The sequence below is a fragment of the Drosophila grimshawi genome, unplaced genomic scaffold (genome assembly GCF_018153295.1).
Source record: "Drosophila grimshawi isolate 15287-2541.00 unplaced genomic scaffold, ASM1815329v1 contig_1377, whole genome shotgun sequence".
Taxonomy (NCBI): Eukaryota; Metazoa; Arthropoda; class Insecta; order Diptera; family Drosophilidae; genus Drosophila; species Drosophila grimshawi.
The window spans coordinates 15,488,928-15,501,333 of NW_025062900.1; the positions used below are offsets into that span (position 1 = coordinate 15,488,928).

General features: G+C 34.9%; 1 protein-coding gene across 1 annotated transcript; it reads left to right on the top strand.

Moving 5' to 3' along the window:
- The first annotated feature begins 9,490 nt into the window (after window positions 1-9,490).
- LOC6561769 (trypsin) lies at window positions 9,491-10,319 on the top strand. The gene has a single exon (XM_001988008.3). The coding sequence runs from the start codon at window positions 9,506-9,508 to the stop codon at window positions 10,280-10,282; it is 777 nt and encodes a 258-aa protein (XP_001988044.1). The 5' UTR covers window positions 9,491-9,505; the 3' UTR covers window positions 10,283-10,319.
- Window positions 10,320-12,406: the final 2,087 nt, after the last annotated feature.

The window sequence follows — 12,406 nt, forward strand, 5'->3', positions numbered from 1 at the left end:
CATGTTTACTGAGGCCAAACAGCGCAAGTGGAAGTGGACAGTGGAACTGGCAGGCAACATGGCAAGCAGTGTGACAAAGGAGTCGCAGAGAGCAAGTCTAGACTACAATATATCCTAGACTTGACAATATTTGGCTTACCTCTTGAAATGCATTCACAACTTATTTGTTGTGAACAATGTGGTATTATTATATGGTAATCTCAGATGTACTCTTCAAAAGGGATTCAAATGTATATATAGCAAATTAAGGCTTAATGTTTGGGCTCGCAACTGTTGTAAACTACGTTTAATTTAATGTTGTTTACTATTTTCAAAATCAATACTCTTAAATCTTTAATGTGCTGGGTATAGGGAAGTGTGAAAATAGCGCGTGATTTAAATACATATGAAGACATCCATTTGTGAAACACAGAGGAACGAGACATCACTGTTTAAATATATCAAAAGTGTGCCTTGAGCACAAGCAATTCATATGAAGACATATATATATCCATATATATAATATATCGAATATTAAACATTGTTTAATACACTTATCTTTTAATCAATCAAACCAACAATCGTGAAATTTGATTGATGGCGCTGTCATTTTGCATTTGTGTTTAAAATAAAATTGGCTTATCATAATCGTATATTGCTGCTGACTGTATATTATGACATTCATGTGTACTTAACAACCGAATGTGTGTAGACACAGTAAACACACCCACTCCCAACCAATTGGCAAAGACCTTGGCAAAAGGTCGGCAGTCGCACTCTAACTAATGACATTGGACTTGTCATTTGTCGCTTGAGGTCGAAGTGGGCGCATTATGTGTTGTGGGTCATCTGGCGGGAAAGTGATTGGTATAAAATATTTATAATGGTAATTTTTCAATTTTTAGCGTAAGAGTTCAATTTACTAAATATCTAATAAGTTTGATATGTTCTCTATTACATTTTGAAGTAAATTGTTTGTGTCACAGTGAAAGTAATAATTTTATAAAGTAATAATTTTATAATAATCTATGGTAACGGGGTGTTACCTTTATAACTGATTCATAGCCATTTTAAAGCTTATTCTGTAGCGATGTACAGCCAATTTGTTTATAATTTTCTCAAAACCTGTTAGAATATCTACATCTATACCAATCTAAAGTAAACTAAATATTTGTTCATTAGTAAGCAAGCAATTGGGTAATTTCCCGAAATGACTTGACGTATTTATAGTTTTTGAACCAATCCATTGACACGCTGATAAGATAAGGCACGTGGTCAATTGTTTCTCGAAATTAATTCCAGCCGGTATTGTTTTGGGTAAAGCACGCTATCGGAAATAGCGAGTAATCAATATTGGTTAATTATAGGAAACATTACAGGCATTGCAACAACATTTGGAACAACGCTCCTTTGGTGTTCACACCTAATATATATCTTGAACAACTTTATGTTGTATGTACGAGGAAAATTATATATATTTTTGATCTTTCTGGGACTAACATATATTCTTGAATAAGGCGTGAATCTGTTATAAATTTCATGGAAGCTATGACTTAAATTTGTTAAGAAAACGGTATCCATCGCTGCACTCAAGATCAGAGTACAGGATATATACTAGTCGAATAGTCTCGACTAGAGCATAATTGGATTTTTTCTGTATCAATGTGCTTTTCGTATTTGTGTCTGGGGCACAAAACAATTGTCTTAACCAAATAATGTGCTAAACAGCTAATAAAAGTTGCCACAAAAACAAACTAATTCGATAATTTGTTTTAGATACCACATTGGCAAAATCAGTCGCCAAGTTGGCCTTGTTTATTCTTCTTGTTGGGTATTGACCACACTTTTGTCTGTTTACTGGACCCAGGAACTGGCAAGTACCACAAAAAGGCCAGCAAAATTGTGCACACTGAATTAGGACCACAAATTTATGTCGTGGTTGAATGGTTTCACTGAGTGGAACGAGACTCGAAGCAAATTTTCGAGGTCCTTCGGTCACTCATACCGAAGTTCAGGCGAAAAGCAATATGTAGCTAAGATAAATGTCTTTATATAATGGGTATGAAGCGAGGTCCAAACATGCTGCGATTAATAGTCCCGTTTAAGTAGAAAAAACATTAGTTAATGGTTGTATGTTTTTTACTAAAAAGGGAAAACTGCCGTCTTAGATCTGATCTTGTAATAGTTTCATTTTTGGATGATGATATCAATATTCGTTTAACTTTTGTGTATTATAATAACATATTGTGTATATTATGCAAATGAATGTATATATGAAATATTCATATAGGCGATGGGTAGTAAATATATTTGTTTAGAATATAATAAAATATATATTATTATCGCGAATACCGAATTACAACTTAATTCCACATTTATCCCTCATATGTAAGAAAAACATTGCATACTTTTAGGTTTTTATTTTTATTATTTGAATAAGATAAGAAACATCAAAAGATATGAAGTATATTGAGAGTAAAAATGTACTTAAAGTTCTGTAAGCTTATGATATTTTATTTACTTTGAAAATCGACGAATCTCTATCGGAACAGGGAAACATTAAAAATTAGTTTAAAAAAATATAATAAAAATTAAAAGTATATATTAGAATATTTGTTCAAAAGAATGTTTTTTTTTTGTTTTTAAATTTAAATATGTTTTTTGTTAAGTCTTTATTATTTTTTAAACTACGAAATATTTCGAATCCCCTCAGGATGCGTCTTTTTTACTTTCTGCATATATTTTGTTACAAAAATCACAAATGGATTTCAGTTCATTGAACCATACTAATATTCAAGAAACTTTGTTTATCTAATAATTGAAAAAAGCTTAGATAATATAGATAAAATGTTATGTACAGTAAAGGAAAAGATATTCCTCGTTAAATCATCGTGATTTTCACATTCAAAATGCACATCTAAGTGAAGGGAAAAGGATATAAGCGTAAAATAAGAAATAAATTTATGTAAAGCCAAAATAAGGTAGACGGGCCAAATCAAGCAACGACGCTGCCTTTTAGGCTCTTTAAATGGGGCTTCAAAAATGAAAAAGGCGAAGGAAAAAGGGAAAACGAAAAAGAAAATGGCATATTTTAGAGTTGCGCGGCGTGTACTTTAATAAGATTTATTAAGTTGCGGGACCCTCGCTGAGGAGCAAGCCCAACATTTACTCTAGCTCCTTGGCAGTGTCTTACCAAATGGCAAATAACAGCAGCCAGACGCTGGAGGGGATGGAGGAATAGGAGGGGGTATGAGTGTCTGCCAGCGCCGCGTTGTAAATATTTGTAACTTAACTCTTGCCGCCTTTGTTTGCATTTTGTGTTGTTGCCTGTTTATTTTCGTGTTTTCTTCACTTTCGCCATCTCCCTCTCTCTCGCTCTCTGACTCTCATTCTCTGTCTCTCTGTTTCAACTCGGTTTAGTGTTTTTTAGTGTTTATTTTGCAGCTAATAAAAAAGCTGATGTGCTGCGAGTGGTTTCTCTTCCTTCTGTTTTCATTCTTTATCTCGGCTTCTCTATGAGAAAGTGAACTTATGCAGGTGTCTATATAATATTTTTGAAGTAAATATTTGAAATTGACTATGAATCATTCGAATTTGTTTTAATTGATTATAAAGAGTTGAATGTTCATTACATTTAATAGCTATATTCTGTTGTTTTATTTATAATACATTTAAATATGGAACATTATTCAACTTATAAATAAAATATAAAAACAGTGATTTGATACAAAATGGAGTAAATATGCAAGAGATGAGAAGTATTCTGAGCGAAAAGAAATTAACCCGTAAATTTGCATAATTAATTAATTTAATAAATATTTTATAAAAAAAATACTCATATAATAATTTTGCTCAACACATTTATTAAATAAAATCAAATAAAATTAGCGAGCAAGTTAATTAAGTCAAATAGGACAACTTGTAGTTGTGTTTATGATTTAAGAAAGAAACGAAAAGAAAAATATTATTTTAATTTTGAGTTAAATAATTTTTGTATCTATCATATTAAGTACTCTTTGAGATATTTGGAGCACCAGCTAAATACTATTTATAGTTGTCAACATTGTTTTGTATATTTTTCTTTTTATTTGTCTAGTAAAATTTGTAGTTACATGGCACATAATTTGTAGCTTCCATTTGTTCGGCCATCTCTCAGAATACACTTGACAGCGTTTAGTAAAAGACATTGACTGCAAACAATTGCCAACACTTTGGCAACATTTTGATCAGCACTTTGTTTTGTGTGTGTGTGTGTGTGTGTGTGCGTGTGGCTCATAAAAAGCAAATTTAATAAATATTTTTTTGGCAGTTTGAGGTCAGCTCTGCAGGCTGGCCAGACCAATCTGTTGAATCGCCACAGCTTGCGTCATATAAAATTGATGTTCTGTCGTCTGCCGCTAGCAGAGCGCCAAAGCAACCTGCTGGCCAATAGTCCCGGATCGGCTTGCCAACCCAAAAGCCCATCCAATCCCAATCCTCTTACCGTCTGGCTGTCAGCTCTGCACAGTAAATAATGTAATAATCTGGTCGGGCCGTGGTCTCCCAGCATCCCATAAACCGAAATTTATGCACAAAATTCAATTATGCTTAAAATGTGGTTAATAGGCCGACTGGCTAGCGGCAACAATAGCCTACCCCTGGGAGGGATCTCTGCTGGATCCTATTCAATGTAACTCTACCGCATACACACACACACACACACACACGCAGACACATAAGATTTATCAAATAAAATGCAACCCACGCGTTCCTCTCTTGTGAAATTAGATATTGTTGTGTTGTGTAATTTAATAACAAATTAATCTGCTGCAGCTGAGGCTGTTGGTGCTGTTGTTCCTGTTATTACGGTCATGTTTTTATGTCGCATATGACATAATATAAACCCATAGCAATAACCAAACTCCTTCTTAATAAATTTTTACGAAAGCTTTACACAAAAGGCGTAGTGATGTGATTTGCACGTTGTTGCCTTATAAATTATAAATTGTTTACGCACATAGATGACCCTTTTATTTATGGGAATGTCTGCACTCTGGAAAGTGCCCTCTCTCTCGCTCTTTATGGGTTAGTTTTAAGATGAATCGTTGATTAAAATTGCATATTTTATTCACGTGTGTATAATGAATTAAATTTGTATTTATATTATTTTTAAAAAAGGTATTCAAATGAATTTAAAAGTTATTATTTCTGTAGAATTTTCTATAATTAGTTAATGTAACGAAAAATAACTTGAATTATAAATGAAAGTACGTAAGTAAAGTAATAATAAATAGTAATACTAAAAGGTGTTGCAGAGACTCCCTTCAATTGTTTGTCACAGTGGCTTTTAAAATCTATAATAATTCGCGTCGGGGCTACAAAAACAATATGATATTAACTGAGGGCATTTTCATACTTTTCGCATATACAGCTCATGGACTTATCGCTAAATTAATCCCAGATTTCTACAATGCTTATGTCAAGGCTTTTTCCGTCTTATCCACTTGACATTGCGCTTGCTTAACCTCAACCTTCTGCCACAGCTTGTGCTGTTGTTGCTGCGTTTCCTTTGAGAGTCCTGCGGCAAACAGTTGAAACGTATGCCACACGAAGCTGATAGGGAATCAAATCTGCACACATGAGACACAAATCCAAATACAACAAATGCTTAAGGGGCATGTGCGTGAGGCCAAACAATACTCAGAACTGGTAAAATGATTTTAAGTGATGTAGAAAATGGCACAGTGAATGGCAAATCCCAACAACAGCACAAATAGACTTTGGCTCTAACTCGATCTTGTTAGGATAAAGTCGCGGTTGAGTTGTCTTGCAAATATTAACTGCAAGAATATCGGGCATATGGCAAAATGAATCGCTTTTGATTTTTGTACTCCATTACAGCTAAATGATTGTGTTTTAGTATTATTGTTTTAGTAAATTTGGCATTACATATTTCTGATTAGATCAGTAATGAATTGAACGAGACCGCTTCGATTTTAGTAACTACTATCTAACAACTTTTTCTATCTAATTTGTCATTTGTCAGTTTTAGAAATCGGATTTGTTAACAATTATTTTCATAAATTTCTTTAGTTTCGCTAACTGTAATATTCTGTAATGCTACGTCTCATATATATACTTAAGATGTAAGGTAAGACTTCAACTACAAAAATTATTCTGTTGCAAATGAATTTATATTTAACTAATTAGTAAAGCTTTTTAATTGGTAAAAAAAACCTCCCTTATTTTTGCAAAACCTATAAATATTTACTATCACAATGAGCGAAATACGACACAAGTAATGTAGCCCTAACCTAACCCAATTATTTATTTATTTACTTAAAATCTGTCTCAAATAAGTAAGCAAATAGACAAATACAGAACTGCTGACAGCTGGTTTTTTTTTAACAAAACCTTATCTGTAAAAAATATATGTCCTATTTGTATTTCGTATTAGCAGTATTTTTTTTTTATATTTATAACTCATTATCTATAGATAGTAATTTAAAACCATTTAATATTTATAGATTGCAAATATGCCCGCGTCACAATGCGTGGCAAAGAGGGCAGCAAAGTCTTGTCAACTATCTACTAACGCAGTAAATTGAAGTAAATACAAAAAACAAAATGGCAAATGTAGACGCAGCGCCCGCAGCCTGTCTAGGCCTCATATATACGTACTCATATATACATATACGTTTAGATATGTATACATATACATATATACACATGTGTAGCCTTGGCCTGTCACCTGTGCCCCTCACAACTCCTCGCCTCATATTGTGTGGCCCTTTATTATAACGACAACGTGCGTCATTTTCTTACTTTGTGTTGCTCCATTTTCGAGTTGTTCGGTTTTCTTCTACTATGCCATTTTCTTTTTTAATCTACTCAAAGATAGTATTCTTTCAATGCTGGCGTCTTGTTGGGATGTGCTGCGCCCGCTTTTCTATTTGTCACCCAGATAAGTGTTTTGTAGTTTTTCCTTTGATATGCTCAGCCAGCGAGCTGGCAAAACCAAATCCAAATCTTAACTGCAATGCGCTACGTGCCTCGTGGCAGCAACCAAACCCAGCAAAGTGTCATCTCATGTGTGTATCTAGATATGTGTGCGTCTGCCTCTGTTTGTGTCTGCACTGCACAAAACTAACGTTTGTGCTCAATTTTAATATATTCAAATATGCATTGCATTTAAGACCACATGAATTTATACAAATAATATATAAAATAAGTTCCCGTATATATGCATAATAATCTTTGATCATTTATTGTTTTCTGGTCTTTATTATCTTTGTGTTTGTTAAATATATATTTCTTATTATACGCTTACTCCATCAATTAATAATCAATATAATTTGTTTTATATCTAAATTCGAAACAGCCCTAAGGAAACTGAAGTGTAAGAAACTTTATAGGGAGGAGTTTAGGTAAATATGGATTTAGTGAATGGGTTCGCTGGCCCTCTTCATTAAGTCTGCTGCTCTCTCTCTCTAAATTTACATATATTTATTAAAAGTCCATTATGTGTGTAATAAAAATGTAATATCTGTAAGTTATTCAATCATATTCAGAAATTGTTTATTGTGTAGTCACCCTCACTTTCCACAGCTCGTTGCTCGCTGCTGCTTGCTGTCTGTGTCAGTTGAAGTTGCAAGCTTGCTCGCCCAGCTTGAAGTCAGCTTCATTCAACTGGCAACTGTCTTTAAGTCCTCCGCCTTCTTCGACCCTTGCCACACACGTCCTGCGAGTTAAGTGAGTTGAGACGCCGGCGAACAACTTCAAATCTGCAGTAATAGATATCAACAACTTTGAACACAAGAACGAGTACTCATCCCATAACCCTCACTCCCTTCTCGTGCACCCCTACTGCGGCAAGGACTTGAACCCGTCGAGCTTTCTTGTGTGCTGCGGGTTTATATGGATTGTTCCGTTGTTCCGCTTTCTTGTTTTTTTTTTTTTTTTTGCGCTGTAAATTAAAAATGAACTTTGGCAGCTCAAATTCATGGTCATGTTCACTTTTTGCCTCAATTCTTTACATGGTCAGCTCAACTGGTCGCCGTTTGTCTTTTCTTGTCTTGTCTTTCTTGTCAGTTGTGGTAAGTTACTCGCTTGCTTTGTTAGTCACTTGATAAGATAAAGCTACGTTTTCTATATGCACTGATTGCTCTTGTCCCTCAGAGAATTCATTAGAAGCTAGCGAACAGATAACAATGTTGGCAAGATTGCTTATACATATATATATCAGTGTTGCTGTAAATCAGTGAACCAGTCAATTAATGAATCTATAAAATGAGATAGCAAAAGGATTAGTATAACTTAATTATAATAATAATAGGTAAATCATTTACAAATTTTTAATTGATAATTTGATCTGATTTTGTCAGCTAGTTGATGTTTATATTATAAGTCCGCTAAGTTTACATCTTCTAAGTTAAAAAAAAAATCATTTCATTCTAATCCATTTTTTATTATGTGTTAAAATCGGCGACTCCATTTACGTTTTATATAAAAAAAGCTTTAAACTTGTGGAATTATAGGAAGGTAGAACATGAGCTAAAAAAACATCAGACTAATTTATGTTATAAAAAACACATTTTAGAAATTAAAAATGTTAAAATAAAAAATCAATCAAATCTGGTCTGCAAGTGTATTTAATCTTCAATGAGTCGACGATGGCAATTCTTCTTCAATTTGATTAATCATGACGCTTATTAGAGCTTATTTAAGGAGTATATTTCTGGAAAACTAAATACTAATAAAAGTTAATTCAGATTTCCTTATCAGTTATACACTTAAGTGTGGGATTTTTCAATTAACTTTGGGTTTTAATTACAGATAGTCTCATTCGATTGAATACATATTGATCAGTGTGATTATAAATACGTAGCTGGCAGATTTATTGTTCAGCTTTGATAACATCAATTTTGATACCCTTGTCGGGGGTATAACGATTTTGTCATTTAGTATTTCATCATGTCCGTTTCTTCGGATTATCGTACACCAAGTTTTTAAATGAATCGGACTGCCTTAGTTCTTAAAGCTATCTTGTTGAAATTTGGTTTATATCCATCTTTTTGCGTCAGTTTCTCAGGACTCAACGCCTCTCCAAGGGGGAGAACTAAATCATTTAGCTGCTGTATACATTTTGAAACAGTCTTGAAAAATCATTAAAACATATAATAATATTTCTAACTAACAATAATTCCCACAAAAATTTAAAAGCAAGCAGATAAGCTCCGCTATAAAAGTGTATGTCATTTCGGCGTGTCAAAAATATCCGACCTTCTTGATTAAATTAAATATAGCTGTCGTGCTCTATAGTAGGTGTGTTATATTATACATAATGTTTAAAATCGCGTGCTCCCAAAACTGGCTTATCAGTAAACTTGAGAAGGCTTCCCAGAAATAATGGCCTCTCCAAGCTTTTGTCTGATATATGGCCCTTAATTTACAGCTTAAACTGGCAAACTGATTAGATGCCGATCGAACTGGCTAGTATAAAAAGGCGACCGATCGACTTCTGTTTAGTTTAGTAAATGCTAACGGAATGAATCGATTGGTTTTGTGTATTGTTGGGGTGATCGCCTGCATCGCCGCCTGCCAGGCACTCCCTGAACCGGACAGACTCGGCGGACGTATTGTGAATGGCGAGCCGACCACAATTGAGGCTTATCCCTATCAGGTGTCCATTCAGCGGACCAACGGCTTCCACTTCTGCGGCGGCAGTTTGATCAAAGATAACATTGTCCTGACGGCCGCCCATTGCATGCAGAAATACAAGGCTGGCGAGATGCAGGTGCGTCTGGGCTCCACCAACAGCGACAAGGATGGCGAAGTGGTCAGCGTTGAGTCGTTCAAATTCCACGAGGACTACGACAGCTCACTCATGATCAATGATGTTGCCTTGATTAAGCTAAGCTCGCCAGTGCGAATGACAGCGAAGGTTCGCACCATCGACTTGGCCAAGGATACACCAAAGACGGGCACTCCGGCTGTTGTCACCGGCTGGGGCACCACCTGTTTCTTGTTCTGCTCATCGCCCAAAATACTGCAGATGGTCGATGTTTCGGTGTTGCAAATTGAGGATTGTCGCAAGGAACCTTATGCCTATGGCGAGGAATCAATATTGGAGACAATGGTCTGCGCTAATGGCGAGAAGAAGGATGCCTGCCAGGGTGACTCTGGCGGCCCACTTGTTGCCAACGGTGTGCAGATCGGTGTTGTCTCCTGGGGCAATGGCTGCGCCTGGTCCAGTTATCCTGGTGTATACGCTGATGTTGCTTCTCTACGTTCCTGGATTGAGAAAAACTCCGCCGAGCTGTAAATCAACCAAAATAAAAACCTGAAATATTTTTTATCGATATCGATATGTTGTTTATATCAATTTAGAATGAATTTTTATTATTTTCAAGCACATTTAATAACATTTAATTTGTTCATTTGTTTTGTTGGAAAAAAGGAACAAAATTGGAGTCAGAACAAAAATTAAAACATTGCTTAAAAAGCAAATACTGAAAACTGATATTGTCTGGCTCGAACTGATCTGGCCTTAGCATACAGACCAAGCTAATATTTACACATATACATATTTATATTTATGTGTAAATCTGTTCAGTATTGATCTTGTTTTTTTTTTTAAATTTTGCTTAAATGGATTATATTCAGGCAATAATAAAATAAAATTAAAGTATCAATACTTAATCAAATACCATAAATCGCATATAATCAATAGTTAGCATCACAGTCAATTTAAATATTTTGTGCATTTCTTTGAGCAATTTCCTAGTTTCAGCTTTTGCAGCAACTCATTCATTATTTACGTTGGCTTTTTCCTGCAGACACGCCCCGAGCAAGAGCTGAACTGAAAAGGAGTTTAGCTGGGTAACACCCAACCGGAATTTTGATTAAAAATGTTTTTAGATAAAAGATTACACTTATTCTCTAGACTTTTCCACACACACACACACACATATTTATATATATATATCTATGTATATATTTATATGCTATGCAGTCAGAGCTGCGGATTTGCTTCATCGTCTTTGTCACCGCCTCGACTGTTTTATTGCTTGCTCGACGCCGGTTTGTGGGCGTGGCATGTTTGTTGTTTTCTATAAAGCTGTTAAATACTTAAGTGTAATTTATGGCATGCGATATTATTCGGTTGTGTTGTCATGTTTGCTAAAAGTTTTACATATGCCCCGGCCAACGGCGCGTCGAGCAAAAACTAAAACAACCGGAGTTGACAAGAACTGGCAATGGAGTATCTCTTGCTGGATACTCGGCACTATTATGCCAAAGCCAAGCCACAAAATTTCTTATGCCACAAGACACATACATGAAATTGTTGGAGTTGTAGTGCCGGAGTCTCGACCCCCCCTCAGGCAGTTAGTCAACTTGTCGTCGTTGCCATTGTTGTTCTCCTTCGCCCTTCTCATCCACATCAAAAATAAAGTTCAACACTCACTTCTAATAATTCTTTGCATATTCTCAGCTGGTTTGAGTGGCTTGTTTTGTGGCTGAGCTGTGGGCAGCACATATCTATACACACACTGTATGTATTTGTGTGCATGCACAAGTCTATTAAAACTTAATAAATGAGCAAGTTTTAGACAAGTTCTGCTATGTCCTGGGTGCTGTCATGCGGCTGTTTGATGGCATGATAATGTTTACAGATTGACATTAGGCCAAGAGGATTAAAAGCCTGGCTACATCAACTAAAAAGCCAAATTGTGGTTCAATGTGAGGTTCAATTGAAGGCAACCGAATTGTTGGCAAAGCGATGTAAGATTCACTCACCTGCTTTAGTATAATATTTTAGTTGATATATTATTATAATTAAAAAATTGATTATGAATTTGAAAAATTTCGCTTTTTTCAGCACAAATTAAAACAGCGTTTGTATCTCTTGTAATTTTAAATTAATGTGTCAATGCAATAAATGCCATTGTCAGCTATTATATTTCCCTGATATAAAATCAATTTACTGACCACGAGAATAATTGCAAGCTATTATTTATTTTTACCATATATAGCAATTGCAATATTAGTAATATTAGATATAGTCAATTTTAATCATGGTTTCCTATTTACACAGCTAAAATTTGTAATTGATATTCACTATACAGCTAATAAATATGCTCTGCATATGTCAGCTATTTGCTGCCGTTAAAAATGGATAAGAAGGGTGTAAAGAGTTTCTGTAAATTTATGCAAAGGAAATAAAAAACATATCTGCTACCATAGAACATATATGTATTCTTGATCGGAATCAAAAGAGAAGATGACTTAGACATGTCCGTCTCCGCGTGTGTCTGTCAGTTCTCTTCAAACAGTCTTCGGATACTGTACGCATACTATATTTTGATTTATCGATAAATTTGTTAGTACAAATCGATATCCGATAGTGATAAAACCTCAATAACCTTGAAGGCAAATCTCTCTTAAA